Consider the following 23,886-nt stretch of genomic DNA (forward strand, 5'->3'; position numbering starts at 1 on the left):
CAAGATACCAAGGCCAACTGCTATGTGATGCTTTCCTGTGGTAAAAAAATAAATACATCCAAAACAATCATGATTATTGCTAGCCCTGTGTAAGACACAATTTCATACCCCTGTCTGCATGAAATATGAATGTTTTGAAATATGTAAAGGTGATGGTTACTATATATATTGGCGTTGCAGGGTGCAAGCTCTAATTACTCTTGGAATACACTGGCGGTATCCGTGGCAACACAGACAGTGTTGGGATAGCAAATATTCTCTAACCCAAATATTAACAATGTCCACAGAAACGAATTAACATCATCATTGGAGACTTGCAGAATCAAATGGTAAAGAGGCTACATGTAGGGTATAAAGTTTGTTGACTCAAAGAAATCAGATATAGGGCCAGATTCAATCAAAACTTTGACCCACCAATAGCAAGCTACAAATCTGTACATCATAGCGGTTACATTTGAGTAAAAGAAAGTAGCATTTTACAAAAGCTCAAGCCACCACTGAAAACAGGTTTGTAGTCTTCTATTACTAAGTAGGCTAGTTACTGGAAGTAAGAGGAAGATGGAGAGCCGGCTGTGTCATCACACTCTACCTCAGTCTGCAGGGGATGAGGTTACTTGTGTTGCCTATACACTATGTTAGTATCCAGGTTAGTAATATATCAGTTTGTATCTATGCTATACCATGTCAAAAATGTATGATCTGCATCAGTTTTGGTATCAACGAACATTAAAAAAATATTGTTAAATGTTAAAAGTCCTGTTATGATTCTGGAGTTTGTATAAGAACATAAAAGTATTTTGTTTTATCTAAAAAAACTGAAGTTTAGAAAGCTCCACTTCCATAAAAAAACTAAAACACAAAAAACATAATATATTTTAATCCAAAACCAGTTCAAAATGTGCACGAGCCTTTCACTGCTGAACAATTTGACCTTGCATGTAAAAATGTAAGGTCTGATTACTGGGGAGCTGTAATGTACCTGTAAATAGATCCCCAGGGAGTACAGTACAAGATAGTTAGTCAAGGAATTAGACTGAATCTGCTTTAACACAAATGTAATAACAACACAGTGGTAAAACACAAAATGTTATCTTCCCAGTGACAGACATATTGTTCAAGCAAGAAGGCATCTCTGGCTAATGTCTGGTTTCTGTAGTCATTCCATTATATTGCCTTACACACAGGAGACTGTGTCTTTTACTAGACCATGCTGTGTGACAAACTCCTCACTGTATAAACTCTCCCTAACACTGTATTTTCACAGCAGGCATCCCGAGAACATTATTAAAACACTATGATGCATACTGATCTCCTGAAACGGTACTTGCAGGATGCCTTGGGAAAGAAAATGCAGGAGTTGGTACCATTGGTTGTATTTTAAGGGGGTGAAGGGCATGATTTTCACATTTAATTCGATCATCTTGATAGATAGATAAACCTCAATACAGTAATATTAAAAACAAAAACAGGAATTTAATTTCTATTTATTTTTGTTTAGGGATGTAGTATTAAAGATCAATCAATATATTTTATTAAAGCATTTATGACTCGTAAAGATGTATTACCCTATATTGATTGGAATGGCATCTGAGGAAACAGAATCCTTCTGCCAATAGGAGCTCATTGTGAGCAGGAGTGGGAAGAGATGTATTTCACATTCACTCACACAACCATACAATCAATAAGATGTGCTGTATGGTCTCTATTGGGACTAACTGGCATCAGATACCGATTCCAGAAATCATAATTATGAAGATCAATGGATGTAATGCATCAGATACATAAGATACAGATAACAATAAGTAAGCATTTAAATACATACTTAAATGCATAAATAAATAAACAAGGAAGGAAGGATATAAATACCCAGACCATGCTGAAGTGTAGTGCCATTAACAGTCTGATTTTGCAACCTCTGGCAACAATTCAATAGCATGGCTTATGCAAAAGGGACTGGGCATTGTCATTTATTCTTAGTTACTCTATATAGTTATTGTTATCCACCAAACCCACCATTCCCCGCCCTCCCACTTCCCTTATTAACTGTCTCCAAGACATTAGGAGCTGGATGAGCACGAACCTCCTCAAACTTAACAGCAACAAGACGGAAGTCATGATTATCGGCTCTAAATCTATTCTTTCTAAACAGCACAACCTTAGTATTAACATTGATGTTTTTTCAGTTCCACTGTCATCACAAGTCAAAAGCCTTGGTGTCATCTTGGACAGTATGCTCTCGTTTGAACCCCATATAAAAGCCATTACCCGGACATGTTTTTTCCACTGCCGCAACATCTCCAGGCTTCGTCCTTCATTGTCACACTCCAGCACTGAAACCCTTATCCATGCCTTTATCACTTCCCGATTGGACTACTGCAATTCTATCCTTCCCAGTATCCATATTAAACGCTGTCAGTACCTATATATTTCTCCATTTTAATCTATGCTTATTGTATTAATTGATTTTATATATGTTAACTTTGTGTAAGATGTCATTGAGTGTCTAGAAAGGTGTCCACCAAATAAAATGTATTATTATTATTATTATTATTATTATTATTATTATTATTATTATTATTATTATTATTATTATTATTGTTGACTTTCTAAAACCTTAGAAACAGTCTTTTAACATTAAAAAGCATTCAACTGCTATAGAACAAAACTGGGGATAGTTACATAGTACACAAGTTACTTAGTGTACAGTGGTTTAATCTAAGATGAAAGACTAACATAATGCAATAAGTTATACAGTGAAGTAATATAGTGTGATATACATTCTTCAATGACGTGAAGGATTATCAGACGAGTGAAAATGCTGGAGAACTACAAATGAAGCAGAAGGAGCCTTGTGATCTTATCCTCTGTGTACACGGCAATATGAAGAAACGTCTCTAGATGTATAGTCTCTATATTAACTAAGGCTAGAGCATGTCATTTATATTATGAATGTATATATTTTAAAGAGCAGAATATGGTTTAAACACAGTTTATTAAGCAGGATTTGATTTACACATTTTGCCCCAGGCTCTGTCATAGTCAGCAGCACCCCAACATCTGTAGCCTGAAGTGTGTCAGTCAACAAAGGTCCTGACTGGTTTTTATTACACACTTTGCAGGTTTAAATAATCTATCTAGACCAGGGGTTCTCAAACTTTATCAAAATGAACCTCCCTGAGCAATGACAAAAAAGATCGCCTCTTCGTACTAAACTATACAAAAATTTGTTGCAAAATCACGAATAAAAAAGCAGGGATTTGATCAATATGTGTGTTTCCTCAATGCACAATGTATGGAGGGTGATCAGTGCCGAAATTTAGATGAACGTGATTATGAAGATGAAGATGATTATGAAGATGATTGTGTGCATTGGATTAGCCAATAAATGTTGATGTCGCTTATGCCTAGAAATGGCTCTGTATTTAAGTATTTATCTGTCATTCTAACATTCTTCACCTAACTTGACACAGACTCTTTAAATAAGATTAGGAATAAATCGTGAATCTAAGCTGCTGCTTTGCTTTCGATCTATGTATTTCGTTTTCGAGTTTTGGCGCTGTTTTGTCGTGAGGGCGGGATTTATAGGGAGGCGTGGATCCTGGGTCTCCATTGGTCCAGCAGGTTTGAGTGATGGTTCTTCCTGACCCAATCAGTGACAGTCACCTCTCTGCAACACATCTGACTTCACTGCCTATGCCTATTCAAAGCCTATGCTTTTAAAACGTTTTTATTCGTGAAAATAAATCACGAAATTTGGAGGTCTTCTGAACACTTTTCATTTGTTCCCAGGTCTGCCCGCTCACTAGCATGTTCTAGCGCCTACATGTCTGCTGCTCGAGTCGTTTCAGGTCATGTGGTGTCGAGCGGACTGTTTGCTGTGCTGCGGACCGGGCACCGTGGGCCGCTCTGTGCTAGAAAGTCCAGGACCACTTTTCAGTCCCAGTCCCTGTATGGTGTATTCAAAGGATTTAATTAATTCCAGTTTAATTTCCTAATAAAAATACTGTTCTACTCTTAATATTTTGTATTTATATTCTCTCCTTTAATGGTTACATCATTCCTATATTTGATACTGACCCAAAGGAGAGGGCACAGGCCTACAGAAAGATTTTATTGTCATCAGATGTAGCTTTGCACACTGCCAGCATCTAGAATGATCTTGATCAGCATGTTAGTGTTCATAGCAGAGGGCTCTCTCATCTTGTTATATTTTAGAGTTTGTCAATTGATAAGATTTTGTAGGCTTTGCATACACATGTGCACCCCTCGAAAGCCTGAAACCACAGAGCCCCCCCACATAACAAATCCCAATTTAACCCCTGGTAATGGGACTGGTGGTAGCAAGACCAAACACTTAAATTGCTATTTTGCACCAAACACTAGTGGAAAATACGTTTTCTATCACTGCTTCTTTTGTAGAGGGTTTAGATTAACCGGTTCATGCAGGGCGGCCGACCTGTTTGTATGTTTATATGTTCATATCGAGCTGTTGCGTCCTCGTAGTTTCTCCCTGACGATTGATCTATTGCTATTTGGGGTACTGCAATCTTTCTTAAGGATCATTGTTTTTACCATGTTTTTTAAATAAACTTCTATTTTAATAGATGCTTTTAGCACAGACTATTGTAAGCCTTATTTTACTCCTAAGGATCATCCTGTTTAGTGGTGGGGGCTGGTATTGTAGCATTCTATTTATTATTGTTATTAATTAGGTGTATTTATATCAACTATTCATTGTTCATATGGTTTTACTTGGTTATTCTAAGTTTATAGTTCTACTGTGTGATATTGGTGTGGTATGTGTTTATTTTGTGTTTCGGAGACCACCGCTACACCCCCAGCCCTCCACCTTTTACATGGTTGTGATTTTTAACACTAAAGAAGGTTTCTATTTTTGTCTATTTTGGGTTTTATTTTGAGGAAAGTGAGAACACCAACCTGATCAAAAGTGTGTGTCACATACATAACCTAATTTCTGTAGCCCTGACCTTCGGGTTGAGGTGTTACACTTACACATCATACAGGCTGTAAACGGTCTCATTCACACAGCCAGTGGGACAGAGGAAGAGACACACATCAGTGGGGACACAGTCCATCTGTAACTGTCCCCTGGGCCACTATTTAGTGGGGGCATCCAATAGCCCTTGCGCCGCGGACAACGGAGCAGAGGACACTATATAGGCTGTCTGTGTGTAAAGCAAGTGAAGGTATAATATAAGATGACAAGTGCCTCTTCACTCTCCTTTCTGTCAAAACATTGTACACTAAATTCAAAGTGTATCTAAAAGCGTGAGAAGGGTGAGAAGCGTGAACATACACTGCAAAAAAAAATTAAGCCAACACTTAAATCACATATCGGATCTCGCTGAAGAAAATATATTAAAGATCAAAATCTTTACTGTACATTGTGTAATTCATTGAGAACAAAATGATGTAACAACGGTCAATGGAAACCAAAATCACTGATTGAGGACTGGATTCAAACTCTCACCGAAAATCTAAATAAACAATTGAAATCAAAGCCTGTTCCAACTTGCGTGAATTTCATCACGGCAACTCATAATGTGACTCAGCAGTGTAGCGTTATGTTGGGTGTATTTTGATAAGAGCATTTGGGCTCTGAGCTGAAGCCCTGATCTAAAGAAGACCTCTCCCCCCCCAAAGTTATCAGATTTCCTTAGCTCATCAGCTTGGAACTGGTTTGCATCAAAGTGACAGTTTTGGGGAGGATGGCACCGAGAAGAGGCCAAATAGGTTGGAATCCTGCTATGAAATGTCTGGAGAAAGGGGCCTGTAGGTGATAAAAACTCTTTGAAGTGGACGAGAGCCGAAATCCCGACATAGAGCTACGAACCCGGGCCAACCGGCATTTCCAAAAGATGGCATGGATTGACATCAGTCATAAATCAAGCCCCCCTCCAATAGGACACTGGGGGCTGAAACCGAAATCCAATCTCAAAAATTCAAGAACCAATCACCTATTGATCTGACAGACTATAAGGAACAGCGCACGGCCTTTCTCTCTCTCTCTCTCTCTCTCTCACCTGAACCAGAAACTCGCTGCCACAGCTCAACCTGTAGCTCTGTTGCCAGAACCAGAACCAGAAACCAACTAAGTCTTTGCCGGCAACAGAAGAGTTAAACTGGGAGAAGGAGATTGAGCCGTACGAAGAATTCTTTTAAAGGACTTTATTAAATAAAGAACTTTACAGACTGCACTGCCCGCCTGTGCCCACCTGATCAGTGGAGTTTTACAGCTGGACAATTGACTAAGTCGACTGTATACGAAAGTGTCAGTCATTTAAATAGCTATTGAGTCTTAAGAAACTTGACCCTTGGAACAAACAGGGCCCTGCTTTCCTCAAAGACTTTGTCTTCAAGTAACTACAGTGGAAACCCTTCTTACAAAGAAGATTTTGTGCACAACCTTGGAGCCTTCAAACCAGTGGAAAATCTGTTTGGAAAAGACTCTACATTCGCGAAACCCCAACTTCCAGGTGCATCGACTGAGTGGAAGTTCTTGGACAAAGCCGAACCGGACTGCCTTTGTTCCAAACCACACGGACCTCGTGCCGTGTGCTGTTATCTGAGCCCGAAGCTAGAGAGGCCTCTCTGCGACGAAGTTCAGATAAGTTTAACAGTTTGGAGTTTGTGATTCATGACATATGAGAAATGAGTTCTACAAGATTCCAGGATTCATGATAAGGTGATACTATAAATTCACTTCTTAAATTGAAATTTATAAGTGTACCTTACGCTACAGCAGTATGTATGGCCCCCACGTGCCTGTATGCACTCTCGACAACATCTGGGCATGCTCCTGATGAGACGGCGGATGGTGTCCTGGGGCATCTCCTCCCAGACCTGGATCAGGACATCAGTGAGCTCCTGGACAGTCTGTTGCGCTACTTGGCGGCATCGGATGCAACGATACATAATGTCCCAAAGGTTCTCAATTGGATTTAGGTCTGGGGAATGTGAGGGCCAGTCAATGGCATCAATGCCTTTGTCATCCAGGAACTGCCTACACACTTTGGCCGCATGAGGCCGGGCATTGTCCTGCACCAGGAGGAACCCAGGGCCCACTGCACCAGCGTAAGGTCTGATGATGGGTCTGAGGATTTCATCCCAGTACCTAACAGCAGTCAGGGTACCGTTGGCTAGCACGTGGAGGTTTGTGTGACCCTCCAAGGATATGCCTCCCCAGACCATCACTGACCCACCGCCAAACCGGTTATGCTGGATGAAGTTGCAGGCAGCATAACGTTCACAATGGCGTCTCCAGACTCTTTCACATCTGTCACATGCGCTCAGTGTGAACCTGCTGTGAAGATAACAGGGCAACAATGGCGGACCTGCCAATTCTGGTGTTCTCTAGCGAATGCCAATCGAGCTGCATGGTGCTGGGCTGTGACCACAGGTCCCACTAGAGGATGTCGGGCCTTCATGCCACCCTCATGGAGTCTGTTTCTGACAGTTTGGTCAGAAACATGCACACCGCTGGAGCTCATTTTGTATGGCTCTGGCAGTGCTCCTCCTGTTCTTCCTCGCACAAAGGAGAAGATAACGGTCCTGCTGCTGGGTTGATGCCCTTCTACGGCCCTGTCCAGCTCTCCTCGTGTAACGGCCCATCTCTTGGTATCTCTTCTATGCTCTTGAGACTGTACTGGGAGACACAGCAAACCTTCTTGCAACAGCAATAATACCAAAACTTAGCACTTAGGTTTGTACCAAAACTTAGCAAATTGAGGACCAAAAAATATTGGCTAAAATGGTTTAATAGAAGTATGCAAAAAAATATAAAGAGAAAGAAAATATTGTATAGTGCATACAAAAGAGATAGAGACAAAACAAAATACAAAGAATATTTTGAACTGCAAAGAGATCTTAAGAAAGGGATCAGGAAAGCAAAGAGGGAAATAGAATCATAGCTCTTGGAGCTACAACTAGTGCAAAGAGCTTTTTTAAATACTACAACAGCAAGAAGTCAATAAAGGAGGAAGTGAAACAGATAAAGGGCAGAAATTGAAGTATCTTGGAAAACGAACAAGATGTGACAAATGTTCTAAATGAGTATTTCACAGAGGTTTTTACAAAATTAAAAATGGATAACATGCCACAGGTTAACAATCAGTCCAGTCAAACCCTGTACAAGTAAATCGGTGATCAATAAAATCTTAGTTTACCACAGAAGTTTTCGTCCTGTGATGCTTGGTGTTAGACTAAGTGGAGTATACTACAATGCCACAGGTTAACAACCAGTCCAGTCAAATCCTAAGAGAGATCAGGGTAAATGAGGTACTAAAGGGACTAGCAGAATTAAAAACAAACAAATCACCTGGGCCAGATGGTATCTTCCCAAGAGTACTTAAAGAAATGAGGGAAATTATGTATAGGCCGCTAACTCAATTATTCCAAATGACACTTAGAATGGGATGTGCCCACTGACTGGAAGACAGCAAATGTCATACCAATCCACAAGAAAGGGAACAAAACTGAGCCAGGATATTACAAACCAATCAGTCTCACCTGCATTACTTGTAAAATGTTGGAGAAAATTATTTGACAGAAAATAGAGGAGCATCTTAATGAAAACCATATTCTTGGAGATAGTCAACATGGGTTTAGATGAGGCAGATCATGTCTTACAAATGTATTGGAGTTTTTTGAACATTCAACTGCAGCTGTAGATCTCATGAAAGCATATGATATGATATACAGCTGGAAACAGAGGGTATCGATTAGAGGAGTTGCTTCTAACTGGAGTGAGGCTGTTAGTGGAGTTCCACAGGGATCAGTACTAGGGCCTTTGCTTTTTCTAATCTATATTAATGATCTGGACTTTGGGATAGGGTATATTGTCAAAAGTGTAGAATTGAGAACAAGGGCGGTAATGTTCAGACTGTTCATCTGGATACTGTGTACAGTTCTGGGCTCCACACTTCTAGAAGGATATCGCTGCTCTAGAGGCAGTTCAGAGGAGAGCAACCAGACTTATTCCAGGTCTGATGGGAATGTCCTACTGAGAGACTGAGGGAACTGAACCTTTGACTTGATTCAAGTCTTCAAAATCATGAAAGGCATCGACCACATCAAACCAGAGGAGCTTTTCCAGATCAGCAGGGACACACGCACCCGAGGACACAAATGGAAATTGGGCTTCAAGGCATTCAAGACGGAAAACAGGAGACACTTCTTTACACAGAGAGTATTCACAATCTGGAACAAATTCCCCAGCGATGTGGTTGAAGCTGAAAATTTGGGAACATTTAAAAATAGACTGGATAGGATCCTCGGATCACTTGGTTATTAATGGACACCAAACGAGCACGATGGGTCGAATGGCCTCCTCTTATTTGTAAACTTTCGTATGTTCTTATGTTCTAAAATATTGGGTTTCCTCTTGCTCCAGGGAACATTAAGAGGTGGCGTAGTTTAATTTTTGTCCTGTAAGGAAGTACCCTCACTGCCACATTATCATTATTGTAGGTACATTAATTATCAAAGCAAGTTAATGATTAATGTTATTTTTGTACAGTTCTTGTGCACTGCAGTATGAGATGTTGCATCGGTACCTCTGTTAAACAGTTTTACCGATTTGACTTGTGGTTTGTTTTTAATTGCACCAATGAAGGCCTACCTACATTATTAGGCACAGTATTATGTCACTGCATCTTACACTTCAACTGATAATTGCAAATACAGTGTGATGAGCCAGTCGGCTCAGTCACTGATTTAATTGGCTCTTATTAACCTTAATTGGACTGAGCATTGTGACCAATCATGGGATGTCATATCAGGAGCAGATGGGGATATAAGCAATGCTCAGAAGATACACGGGAGAGACTTTTCTACTGCTAGCTCTGTTCGGGGTTGGTCTGTGTGCAAAGAATATGGGGCTGATTGATTGTTTTTTATGGTTGGAATTGCTGTGTTGAAATTGTGGTTATCTATATTGGTGTGTTTATTGTATGGTTTATTTGATGTTTATATTGTGGTTCTTTTTCACTTCCATTTGTGTGTATTTTAGTATTTTTATGAAGGTTATTTGCTGTTAGTTCGTAACAATTGGGTCAATGTATGAGGACTGATTTGGCTGAGAAATTAACTGAACTATAGAATGGATATGGACTTTTTATGTATTGTCTAGTGATGTCTAGGATACTGTGATTGTATTCTATTGCCAAAATTGCACATTGTGTACCATAGATTTTATTTAATTGTTTATTAAGAAGACTTTATACATTTCCTCCTGGTATTTCACTCTCTCCTTTTACATAACATCCCTGGAAGCTGGAGGTAATCTGACTGGACTGTCCCAGTAAAACAAAGGTGGTGGCAGCTACACGCTACTTTAGAACACAACTTTACTAGGACAGGGTTCATTACAATATTCTCAGACAAACATGAGTTTTTATTACAATCTATACATTGTTTTTATTAAGAGAACCTTAATTTGATGTGTTACAGAAACAAGACACTGTCACATTGAGTTCAGTGTGGTTGGGCTGTGAAAGTCCTAGCGGGACATTTTATTTAAAACTCTACAGATAACAAACTGAACATCCTTGTCTGCACGTTAACACAGTTCTTCTCCTAAATAGTGGCTTTAATTCACTCTACAGGTCTGCAGTGAATGCTAGTGTCCCCCCAAGAGGTATTGGCCCCTATAGCAGACATATGACATGGTGGAGTCCAGCGCCTTTGTCTTGGAAACCTGAAGGAAAAGTATATTGATTGTATTCACTGCAGAACTGAACTTTTTTTCTATTCTGATTGGCCATTGTGTGTGTGTTAGAAATACTCATCCTGACACCGCACTCTTCACAAATCCATTCTCCTTGTGTCCCGAATCAGGATATTTTGCACTGATGTCAGAGACCAGCCGTCGAAGTTCATCCTCAGATCTGTCCATCATGTATCAGTCTCCTCCGGATGCTATGCACACTTACAGACGCGTACACTTACACGCGTGATATCTCAGGAATGGTGAAGTCTGTTCTAAAAGATTCCAGCTGTTCCTTGTAGATATTGAATGATGGCTGACTGTGTCACCTCTCCTCATTGTCCGTAGTGTACAAGAATAATTGTGTTCTCAGGCCCAATTTAGAATCGTATGCAGGTTTAAAAATAACGGCTTGTTTTACCAACGGTGACAACTTTTTATTTTGTTTGTAGACAGAGGAAGCCATATGTGGCAGGGAGGGGGTTAACATAGGTGCTGCAAACCGACGCCTCACTAGAGGTTTTTAGACCCTGACGCGTCACAACTGCTCCTTTTCACTCTCGATATCCTGAGATGTTCCACTCTGGAGCCCCAGGGTTTTGGTTTGAAACTGTTAAATGTGATTACGGCTTATGTATTCCAATATAAAGCTACAATGTGATCGACTGAACCAAAAGCTTTTACTATTTCCACGTCTTCATCCCTCCTGGATCAGTGCTTAACTGGGTACAATTGGGTATTTAAAATTGGGGGACCGAACCCTATCCGCTATTCCTGATAGAGCGATTCCTATTTCAACTGAAATATTATTAGATGCCTTGCTATAACACATAGACAACTAAGTATTTAAAACCTATATAATCATGTATGTGTTTGACTGTTCAGATGACAAAACCACAAAGGAACGACAGACTTGAATGTAATATCGTGTGGATAAGGAGGAAAAGAAAATGAAAATGTGGGTGGACTGTAGTAACTGTGGAGTTGAAGCTCTGAATACAGGTGTCTACACACACACACACACTCTCTACTCATGCTGCTTGTACTACTAATAGTACAGTAGGAGAGCATACCATGTTGTTAAAAGTATATTATTTTGAAGCCACACATGATGTGATGTGTTATTTGGAAAGAGTTGTATGTGAATACACTACACTGTGTAGCAGAGTCATTGTGTGGTGAGACAGCACAGCCACATTCCACCTCTAGCATCTCACATACAGGTGCTCCTCGACAGTCACAGGGGACACCTTCTTGAAGATCGAATGTGTTTCAAACACCATTATCCACTCTTATAATTAATTACAGTGATGATGTCACAACAATAAATGTGAGGGAGACCTCAGCCCCCCACTCTCCCCACAGCAGCTCGGACAGAACTCAGGATGCTCAACTCAGACTGGGTTTAAAAAATAAAGGCATTTATTCATCTTTCCCTTTTCAACTCTCTCTCTGTGACTGTCTGTCTCTTTTTCTCTCTCGGGACAGTCTGTCTCTCTTTGACTCTTTCTCTCTCTGGGATGGTCTGTCTCTGCCTCTCTCTCTCTCTCTGTAACAGTCTGTCTGTGTCTCTCTCTCTCTCTGGGACAGTCTGTCTGTCTCTCCCTGTGGGACAGTCTGTCTGTGTCTCTCTCTCTGTGACTGTCTGTCTCTCTGTCTCTTTTTCTCTCTCGGGACAGTGTGTCTTTCTTTTTCTCTCTCTAACTCAGGGATGGTCTGTCTGTCTCTCTCTCAGGGATGGTCTGTCTGCCTCTCTCTCTCTCTCTCAGGGATGTTGTGTCTCAGCCTCCCTCTCTCTCTCTGTCTCTCGGTCTCTTTTTCTCTCTCGGGACAGTGTGTCTCTCTTTCTCTCTCTCTAACTCAGGGATGGTCTGTCTGTCTCTCTCTCAGGGATGGTCTGTCTGCCTCTGTCTCTCTCTCAGGGATGGTCTGTCTCTGCCTCTCTCTCTCTCTCTCTGGGGCAGTCTGTCTGTCTCTCCCTGTGGGACAGTCTGTCTGTCTCTCTCTCTCTCTGGGACAGTCTGTCTGTCTCTCCCTGTGGGACAGTCTGTCTGTGTCTCTCTCTCTGTGATTGTCTGTCTCTCTGTCTCTTTTTCTCTCTCGGGACAGTCTGTATCTCTTTCTCTCTCTAACTCAGGAATGGTCTGTCTGTCTCTCTGTCTCAGGGATGCTCTGTCTCTGCCTCTCTCTCTGGGACAGTCTGTCTGTCTCTCCCTGTGGGACGGTCAGTCTGTGTCTCTCTCTCTTTCAGGGATGGTCTGTCTGCCTCTCTCTCTCTCTCTCTCTCAGGGATGGTCTGTATCTGCCTCTCTCTCTCTGGGACAGTCTGTCTTTCTCTCCCTTTTGGGACAGTCTGTCTGTGTCTCTCTCTCTCTGTGACTGTCTGTCTCTCTGTCTCTTTTTCTCTCTCGGGACAGTCTGTCTCTCTTTCTCTCTGTCTAACTCAGGGATGGTCTGACAGAGACAGACAGACTGTCCCAAAGAGAGAGAGAGGCAGAGACAGACCATCCCTGAGAGAGAGAGGCAGACAGACCGTCCCAGAGAGAGAGAGAGGCAGAGACAGACCATCCTTGAGAGAGAGAGAGAAAGAGAGACAGACTGTCCTGAGAGAGAAAAAGAGACAGAGAGACAGACAGTCACAGAGAGAGAGAGATTGAGAGAGAGAGAGAGAGACACAGACAGACTGTCCCACAGGGAGAGGCAGACAGACTGTCCCAGAGAGAGAGCGAGGCACAGACAGACCATCCCTGAGAGAGAGAGAGGCAGAGACAGACCATCCCTGAGAGAGAGAGAGACACAGACTGACCGTCCCACAGGGAGAGACAGACTGTCCCAGAGAGAGAGAGAGAGAGGCAGAGACAGACCATCCCTGAGAGAGACAGACAGACCATCCTTGAGAGAGAGAGAGAAAGAGAGACAGACTGTCCTGAGAGAGAAAAAGAGACAGAGAGACAGACAGTCACAGAGAGAGAGAGAGAGAGAGAGAGAGAGAGAGAGACACAGACAGACTGTCCCACAGGGAGAGGCAGACAGACTGTCCCAGAGAGAGAGAGAGGCAGAGACAGACCATCCCTGAGAGAGAGAGAGGCAGAGACAGACCATCCCTGAGAGAGAGAGAGACACAGACTGACCGTCCCACAGGGAGAGACAGGGATGGTCTGTCTCTGCCTCTCTCTCTCTCTGGGACAGTCTGTCTGTCTCTCTCTCTCTCTGGGACAGTCTGTCTGTCTCTCTCTCCATGTGGGACGGCCAGTCTGTCTCTCTCTCTCTCTGGGACAGTCTGTCTCTCTCTCTCTGGGATGGTCTCTATTCTAATGTCTGGATGTTCTGGTATCCTACCCAACACCACCTTACCACCAATCTGCCACGTAATCAAAGTCGCTGAAGAGGTTCTGCTCCTCCTCAGTCAGGGCTCTGAGCTCGAGAGGCGGCGTGAGGACGGGGTCTGCTGATTGGCCCAGGACCTCGGGGTTCTTGCAGGGGGCCACAAAGGGAGGCGTCACCCTCCTCGCCTGCAATGCAGCCCAATCCACACCCTGAAATGAGAGAGAGGAGAGGGAGGATGAGGAGGTACTGCCTTCATGGGACAGAGCAGGCATGAAGCGGTTGCCGGTGTCACGTACCTCGAAGAAGGAATGGCTCTTCAGCTGCTCCACGCCTCCCTCCCCGGCCCCCAGGCGCCTCTCGGGGTTCTTCTCCAGGAGCTGCGGATGATTCAAAACAACAAGGAGAGGCCAGTTATTCTCCATCGATGGACCTACAGTGACACGCCTTCATCATGGCTGGTCAGCAGGACAGCGGGGGACAAACTGAAGTCACACGGAAGAACAGCGCTGGCACACACACCCCTGTGATGACGGACACTGCGTCTGTGGACAGGAACCGCGGGTATCTCACGTCATCATGCACAATCCTGTGTGCGAGCTCATGGAAATCAGCTCCATTGAACGGGACCTATGGGCACAAGGAGACAGAGAGGACATTAAAGGGTCACTCCAGACCAAGCCTTTCAATATTCACAATATAATGGGCAACAAAACGGTCAATTCACACCTAAACGTGACTTATTAAAGCACATCAATCATAGAACACAAAGTCTGGCTGCAATATTTCTGCAGCTATAAGATTAGATTTGCATTTGTGTGAAGAACACCCACCTTGCCAACCAGCATTTGGTAAAGGAGGACGCCCACGGCCCACCAATCTACGGCCCGGGTGTAGGACGTCTCCGTCAAAAGCTCCGGCGCCACAAACTGTGGCGTCCCACACATGGTGCTAGTGCGGTCGTTCAGTCCCATCCCTAGCAAGAACAATGAAGAGGAATCGGGTGAAAAAAGCCTCACAGTAAAAATGGAAATTGCAGATAAAGTGCTCAACTGGGAAATCAATACTATTAATACTATTATTAATTCTCACGTACCTTCCTTGCACAGGCCAAAGTCACTGAGCTTGACGTAGCCGTGTCCGTCCAGCAGCAGATTCTGCAGTTTCAAATCCCTGCAATAACAATACAGGCTCATCACTCGGTGGCAGAACATAGAGGACTATTCCTGTCAGCCATTAAAGGACACACACACGTCTCCCACTGTGTGCATTCAGGCTCACATCTGCACTGATTTGAGGACAGGCCTCTAAGAGATTAAATGAAATGGGTGACTAGATTAGGTGGGGTTGGACCTCAGTGAGATGGTGCATTTTCTCTTCTTTGTATGTTGTACAAAGTGTGTCTGAGGAGTGATGACTCACCTGTGTGCAATGCAGTGTTTATGGAGGGCCTCCAGCCCAAGCACCACACAGGCGCTATAGAAGCTGTTCAAGAAAAGAGACCAACATTAACAATAAGAAAAGCAATTCCAATCTGTGTCCTCTGCTTTTGAAGCTCACGTCACTCAGAGTGTCACTTACACGGCCCGGGGCTCAGAGTACATATCCGTGTACGGGCCCATCGTCAGGTCTCCCCCTGGAGCAAAATCCATGACGAGGCACACATGATGTGCTGTCTGGAAGGAGCCGTAGAACGTGACCAGGAATGGCTCGTCTCGCACCGTCTCCAGGACCCTCTTCTCACACCTGAGGCTGAGGAGAGACGACAGACAGACAACGTGTGAATGTACGTTTAGAGACAGCTGGGGTGCAGGTGATGCAGATGCGAGAAAATGACGTCTTCCCTGCAGAGTGAGACGGTCCAAAACATCAACGAAGACCTTGCTAACACGACGAGGCGTTTCTATCGCCGCTCTGCTTTCAAACCCAGAAACAAGAAAAGCATACCTGTGTATGTCTCCACGGGCCACGATCTCTGCTTTTTTCAAGGCCTTGATGGCCATCATGTGTCCCGTGTGCTGGTAATCGGCTAACACCACCTGTCAGAGCAAGACAGAGTCGAGATGAGCGACTTCCACCATCAACCGCAGGATCTACACTCACAGAAAGCCTCCACAGATGTTTTAGGAAAAGTGGTGTCAAGCAAATCTCTCTTCTCCAGATCCTTGATTGAACCACTGATCAATTGCAGCTCCACATTACAGCCACAATGACTCGGGTTACTGGGGTATACCTTGCCGAAGCCACCGCGCCCCAGAATGGCCACGCACTCGAAGTCTGTCAGTCGCTGCCCCCTGCACAAGAGAGAGAGGGGGACAAGAGTGAGTTAATCAAGAACCGTAAGCTCAGCCTTTGCATGAATACATGGCAAATACCCAGACAATCTTGTCATATTATAAAGTGACACAATGGAGTTAAGTGTTCAAAAGTACCTCAGCTCTGTTGGCGGTGGACCTGTCACGGGTTCCAGATTGTCTACACGTTGGAGGTCTTTCATGAACTCACAAATGCCCACCTCAGCGCCCTGCAAATTGAGCACTTGCATGTTAAGAGCAAAAACAACACAGGTGTGGCCCCACAACAGTTCTGTTCATTAGGGTTAGTACTGAGGCATATTATTTTATAGTAAAATACATACATGCAGACATATAACAGTTTTTGGCCAATCCTCTGAGCCAAACACACTGAGACGAATGAGCAAGTGTCTCTCTCAGTTTTCCTACATCTGCTGTCGCAAAACACACCTGCCGTGGAGAGCTGTGGCCGATCTCCTCGTAGCAGCTCCACTCCATGATGGAGTCACTGTTTCCACTGGAGGAGACGGTGAGGCTAGGGGTCTCGGACAGACCATCTTCAGCACCGTCTTCCATTTCAGCACCATCCTCGGCCTGGGAGAGGCTCTTCTCCTGGAGGACGGGGGTGTCTCTGTTGCAGGAGCCACTGAGGCTGGGGGGCTTGGACAGTCTGGGGGTCTCCGTGTTGGTCCTGGTGTCGGGCTGCTGGTTGCGTGATCTGTACCACCACCAGGCCACGAGCACCAGCGCTGCAGGCAGCCCGAAGGGCAAGATTGAGCGAAATTTCATCTTCTCGAGTACAGCAGCTCACCTATTGGGCAAAAGCAAAACGACATTAAAATAAAATATATAAATCGGTTTTCCCTCAACAGGTTACACAGAGGAGACTTTGGTCATAGTTTCAAATTTAGCTCTTACACCACTTAGACAAGTGGCCCCAACCCTGGTCCGGGAGGAGACCCTACCCTGCTGGATTTTGTTCCAACCAGGCTCTCAATTACTTAACCGAACCTTAATTGATGTAACAATCTGCTTGGATTTGACTTTTTAATTGTGTAATAAAAGAGTTGGTTCTTATATACGTTATTTATACAGTCCTATACTTAACTTAAAACCCCTACTGTTTAAAATTATTAATAAGCTCTGGTTTAGGAAATGATTAGTTCAATTAAGGGTTCAATTAAGTAATTAAGAGCTCGGTTAGAACAAAACCCATTAGGGTAGGGGCTCCTCCAGTACCAGGGTTGGGAACCCCTGATTTAAACACATTGATTTAGTTTCTGTACAGGATGGATGTGGAGGCTACTGGAAAGGGGCCAGGGTAAATACTTAATTACATAATTTAACACTTGACAAAAAACAGACATCCAGACAGAAACAGACTCTGTACTAAGAGACTTCCTGTTCCACCACTAAAACAATGCCATTGATATACAGAAAACACCTATCAATAAAATGTATAACTTGAGTACAAATGCCATACTTACTATATGTCGTCTGAGTCCGCGTCCGGGTCTATAGAGTCGAAGCTCACAGCTGATCGATAGGTATGTCTAATCTCCTCCAGGTCAACTCAGCAACTGCGTCTGTCATAGGATAGCCGGCCCGTTAAGGGTTCCAGAACCACTCTGACGTCACAACGGCGAAAGAACGCGATGCCCCAAAGCGCTTTGGCAGGCTGACATAACTGTGTCTGTGCCGTCGCCATGGTTACAGTGGCCGCTCGGGGGTCGTGTCTGGCTGAAAGCGCATGTGGTCCGGGGCGCCTGAACTCATAGGTGACGCTCCTGGGCCGACAAAACTCACACCCGCTTTTCCAGGGCTCAGTTGAGTTTTTGGAAACCAGCGCTGCCCCAGGGCAGAACAGGATGACGCATCTGATTGGTTACTTGCCTTTAGAAGGCGGGACGTAAATCACACGTTTGATTGGGTTGTTTAATTCTTCTTGGAGGCGGGACTTGGCTCTCAGGTGGATTTAGTTTGAAGTGAAAAAACGGGAAAATAAGATCAGTGGAATTAGCAAACGTTACCCAATCAGGCTGTAGTCTTAATCGTGAAATGTAAGTACAATATATACCGTTTTATATATTTACATTTTGCATAGCATGAATACTGAGGTTAACAAGAATAATTATATTTTTGAAGAGTGATCATTAACATGTACAGTTCAGGCTTAAACATTTATTACATAAAATAGGACCAGGTATCTTTGCTGGACCAGGGGGGAAAGTATTTAAATATATGTAGTTGGTTAAATATATTTTTAGAAATGCATATCAATATGTATTAAGCTAGGTAGCTAACATTGCTATTATAAATAAATCATCGTACTGGCAAAAAAATCCTTCCATACACACCCTGATTCTCGTCTTTTATTGAACGTTTCTCCCTAACATCACGAGTGACTTTTTATGTATTCATTTACATTACTCCAAGAACAACCATATGTATGCATATCTCTGCTCTGAAAACAGAGCTGTGTGTGTGTGTGTGTGTCTGCCTGATAAATATCTAACATGATGCATACATGAAACGATCAATAAAAGACGAGAATCAGGGTGTGTATGGAAGGATTTTTTTGCCAGTACGACGGGCTGTCTGTCAGTGTGAACGCGGGGCCCTGGGGCTGCAGAAACGCGTCCGTGCGTGATGACGCATATTAAGCCACGCCCCCAGCCATACTGAGTCATTTCGATGTCGAAAAACTTAGCTTAAAATCTCAGGCAGATAGAGAGAAGAACTGGAGATGAGTTTCATGCACAAAACATAGTTTCTGCTATTGCAAACAGCAATCTCAGGTCTGTTTCATGTGGGGGTTGTATTTAAAATGTGTGTATTGATTATAAATGAATGTATACGTTTGTATTGATTTTAACTGATTAATTGCAACACCTGAATGATATCTTGCTCACTCATTTACCCGTGCTCTGCAGGTTACATTAATATGAACATGATATTAACATGTTACTGTGCACGGAGCAGGTGAGTCCTGTGTTGTGTTTCAGTGCTGTATGTTTGGGTTTAATGGCGGTGATCCGGGATTGTGCAGCTCTCTGCGCTCACAGGGGGTTTAATGAGACGCTGAACCGGCGCTGCTGTTGAAACCGAGACAGTCGACACCATCCCACCCTGCTCACTGATTGGGTTAGGAAGAACCGTCACTCAAATCTGCTGGACCAATGGAGACCCAGGATCCACGCCTCCCTGTAAATCCCGCCCTCACGACAGAACAGCGCCAAAACTCGTAACGAAATAAAATCAATCGAAAGCAAAGAAACCGGCAGCGAAAGCGAGGCTCGCAGCATCGCAACCAAACACAGCGGCTGCAGGCGAGTTTTGCTCTCGATTTAACATTATTTGTGTTCATGTTTTTTTTTTTTTTTTTTTTTTTGCTTTCGATAAAAAAAATGTTTACAATTCTATACATTTTGCTTTATATTTTTTATTTATTTTTGATCTCAACATTAGTTCTTTCTCAAGTTTTTTTTTGTTTACAATTTTTTTTAATGCGTTACTTATGGCGCTAATTTGAGCCCATATATATATATATATATATATACTTGCAAAACACTTTATATTAGCACCAACTTTCATATCAACAAACACTTGTATGTATTGTTTTCACCTGTTTGAAGATTTGATTGTACATGTTCATCATTTTTCTGTCGCTAGATAAACTGCATATTGCATTCTCTCTCTTTTTCTCATGCCTTTTTATGATGTACATTCCTTATGTTCAACTAAGTGTAATCCCTTACTGTTTTGCTGTTTTAATTTCTAAACTATATGTGGGGATTGTTTTTAAACAAACTATATTTGTAGAAAAGTATATTCTTAGTTAGATACACAGTGTAACAGACACTTATTATTATTATTATTATTATTATTATTATTATTGTGAGTATTTAGATGTCAACCAGATGTAAAATGTGTATTATGTTCCTGAAAAATAAATAATGTTTCTTTTAAGTTCAATAAAATGATACTTGTGGTGTGGTTAGTAAATTAAGAATGCAATCTGCTTTTTGTTGTATAGTGCACAGGGAGACTTTATGTACTTTAGTACTTTTATATTTGTATGATGAATTCTGACAGTTTCTGCAGCAGCAAGGGTTTGTAGATGCATCTATCTGGCACTACATGTCACACTTCATAAGGATTTCAACCACTGAGATTGATTAGACAGCGTGACAGCAGGGGAATGAACATCAGCAAGACACTAAAACAGTTCACATTGTTAGAAATTCAGCATGCTGGAATAGGACAATGCTTTTTAGCATTTGATAAGCACCTAGTTTTGTACATGAGGTCTACATGATGATAGCCTTTTATTAATACCTGAAAGTATATTAATGTTATCCATCCTGTTACAATTTCTGATAAAATCTTTCAGTACTTAATTATTTACCATTGTAAACACGTTTAAAGGTATGCCTTCCCCAGCCAGCTTAAATTATGCTGAATTGGCTACGAAATGAGCAATTAACAATGTGTGCCTTTCTTGCTATGGAAAGCTGACTACACAATACGTTTTAAGCTACTAAAGTATATATGAGTTTCTCTGTAACTTCCTAGGACATCATACATAATTAAACATTTCCTCTGTGATCTCTTGAAATCAAAAACAAAAAATAATCTTCTGTGTTGCATTAACGTACATTATGAAATATAGAATATCATAAGAATTAGGTATTACTTTTAAGTTTTATGTTGACCATTAATGCCTTTCAATGTTTCCATGTAATTATGCAAACCAAAAATATCAGCCACTTTTTTGTTTCCTTATGGAACAGACACTTCTCAATATAATAATGTTTGAAAATGTATTTGTTATTCACCATCTTCTCCTTTGTTGTCAGGAAAACCCTAATTTATTCATTCAGTCTACTTGGCCCTCATAATTCCTGTAGAGATACAGGTTAGTTTTCTTAGACTTCCACTACAACAGGAATGAAATTACTTTCAAGCAAGCTGTTCAGAGAGTCCTAAATGAGAAGGCTGCCTGTCTATAAATAAATACTATAACTTTCAAAGTTATCTCTTGAAGAGAAGCACAGTGTGAATATTACTTCCTGTGAGGAGTATTCTCATCACTATATTGCTTGTTAGTGCCCTTTAAATATTCTGTCTCATATAAATAAGGATATAGAGAGAAGGTGGCATGGGAAGTTAAAAGAAAATACAAATGTGATGGATTTGCATTAATTGGAACTAAAATATGTATTCAAGCAATAAGGAATAGGTGTTTGGGAACCAACAATCACTCAAAATGATTAATAGTCTTTACTCAAAACTTTGACCCATGTGTCATATTGCAATACTTGTTGTACACTTCAGGTAGATATTTATAGGAATATAAATTCCTATCATAGTCCTACTGGATTTTAGTTTTACCCATCTAAGCTTTATATATCTGGCTTGGAACATACTGGGTCATAGAGGTTTAATTAGAACTGTAGAGCAAACTATAACTGGGTACTTTTCCATTCAGGTAGCAACAGCTTTTATAAAATGCAGCAGTTTCTTTTTCACCCTTTTCAAACTAAACAAGCTTAAGTATGGCAAGCATCTCAACATATACTGGCAAGATATTGCAAAGGGAAAAGCTTCTAATTATTAAAATAAGTTTAGTCTTCAAACACAGATGATATCTCTGTGTAAGGAGGAGTTCATGGGTTCTCATTAAACTTCTCAGAAGCTTCTTGTTTCCTTTAATCTCAGTATTCATTTTATATTAATAATGGAGATATGCTTTAATGTTCTCTAAAAGGAAGGCAGTTCTCAGAGTATGGGCTACATGCCTCCAAGTTGCTCATATGGTTCGAACCTGAAGAATGTCATTATGTTATTTATGTGTATCAGCATTGATCATTTCCCAGATATATATATATATATATATACCTTGTAGGTTTACGTCACTGAATTATTCCAGTTTTACAAAAGACCCTCTTTGTTTAGCTGTTATCCTGCTGCCTCTCCAGTCTGTTAGAAAAATGCATGACTCATAAATGTCTTTTCCCACACAAGATAATTAGGGCAATTCCTTTCTATGCAGTCTGTCTATTAAGTGAGCAAATAAACTAAATAGATAGATAGATAGATAGATGGAAAAAGTCACAGAACTGATACACACAGGTGAGTATGTAGGGAAGTTGCAGGAAAGAGCTGTGCCTTACCCTTCCATTCCTCCTTTCTTCACAAATTACTCATTCTGACTGCTGAAGCTTCTACACATGCGCCTCAGGCACAATAGCTCTACAACATCCAGCTCCAGGAACACCACCAACAACAAAAATATATATATTTGCAACTATCTTAAGACCTGGGATCAGGAAGCAGAACTATATTGAAATATGCATGTTTTGGTGCTGGTCTCACTTTAGCCTACCAGTAGAAGTAACCTATTTGGGGACTGATAAGCTACACACACACACACACACACACACACAAATGTGCAGACTTTAAAAAAAAAAAATATATATATATATTATAATCATGTTTAGCCTTGTTCCTCTTCAAATAACATAAACCATATCATATTTTCTATATGTGTAGTAGCTACAAACCAAATGATGTATCCAAACTTGAAATACCAAAGCATATCAAGAGTTCTGTTGAATGCTCAGAAATGGGCTGAATATGCATGATTTATGAAAGGGGGAGAAACACACACACACACACTTTAAAGGAAATGTTGGCTATTGTGATTCATGTGCACCCAGCAGCCCCAGTCTATAAGGGCGCTGTCTGCCATCACTGGCCCGTCAATTACAGAGCCTTATCAACCGGAAGTGCGTGAGAGCTCTCCCCAGTTGAGTAAGAGCAGAGTAAGAGCAGAGCTAAAGGGCACAGGGATCAGAGCGACCCAACTTTGCTAGAGTAGGCTGTGAGTTGAATCTTGTGTTTTGAAAATGGCACAATGTAGCCTGTGGGAAGTTGTAATGGTGTGTATTTTACATCTAAGTTCATGCAACAGCGAGATGAGCATGTCTGCTGCAGGTAAGATCTGGCTATTTCGCTTGAAAACACACACTTCGGGAGTTTACTGAAGACTCAAGTTCTGGGGGTTTCGTTTTGGCATTTATCATTTCACACATTTGTGGAAATGCAGCAGATGGAAATGTAGAGGTTCAGGGGATAGTGTTATAATTTAGATTTGAGCGATTCTCCTCTAAGCGTGACTTACTTGAAAGTTTTTGCTGCATACATCTCAAATAATGAAGACTGACTATTTTTTAGTAATATTGGTAATGACTTATGTTTTCACATTAATGGATTTGCATTGACTAGCCTTTTGGCAAAAAGTGGACACATTAGAAATAATGAATATATAGTGAATATATACAATATGTTGTTTTCATGTTTGAGACTATGTGCATATAGTTTGTGTGAGCTTCTACTGTTTGGATTATTTCCAAAACTTCTCAAGAAAGTTAACCAATAGTTTGAATGCTAATTTATTAAAAAGCAAATAAAAAACACGGGTTATATACAGTTATGGCAACTTTCAACGATATTTGTACTAATGCAGAATTGTTTAGT

The 23,886-nt window shown here is 41.7% G+C and overlaps 1 protein-coding gene across 1 annotated transcript in view; it reads left to right on the top strand.

Annotated features, from left to right (window-relative positions):
- The first annotated feature begins 23,137 nt into the window (after positions 1–23,137).
- The window catches only part of tfpia (tissue factor pathway inhibitor a), a 32,977-nt gene continuing 32,228 nt past the window's right edge, over positions 23,138–23,886 (top strand). The window contains exon 1 of the mRNA XM_066687818.1: positions 23,138–23,343. Coding sequence (XP_066543915.1) covers positions 23,256–23,343 — 88 coding nt within the window. The 5' untranslated portion in view covers positions 23,138–23,255. The remainder of the gene's footprint in view (positions 23,344–23,886) is intronic.

The sequence above is a fragment of the Amia ocellicauda genome, chromosome 16 (assembly GCF_036373705.1).
Source record: "Amia ocellicauda isolate fAmiCal2 chromosome 16, fAmiCal2.hap1, whole genome shotgun sequence".
NCBI classification, from domain to species: Eukaryota; Metazoa; Chordata; class Actinopteri; order Amiiformes; family Amiidae; genus Amia; species Amia ocellicauda.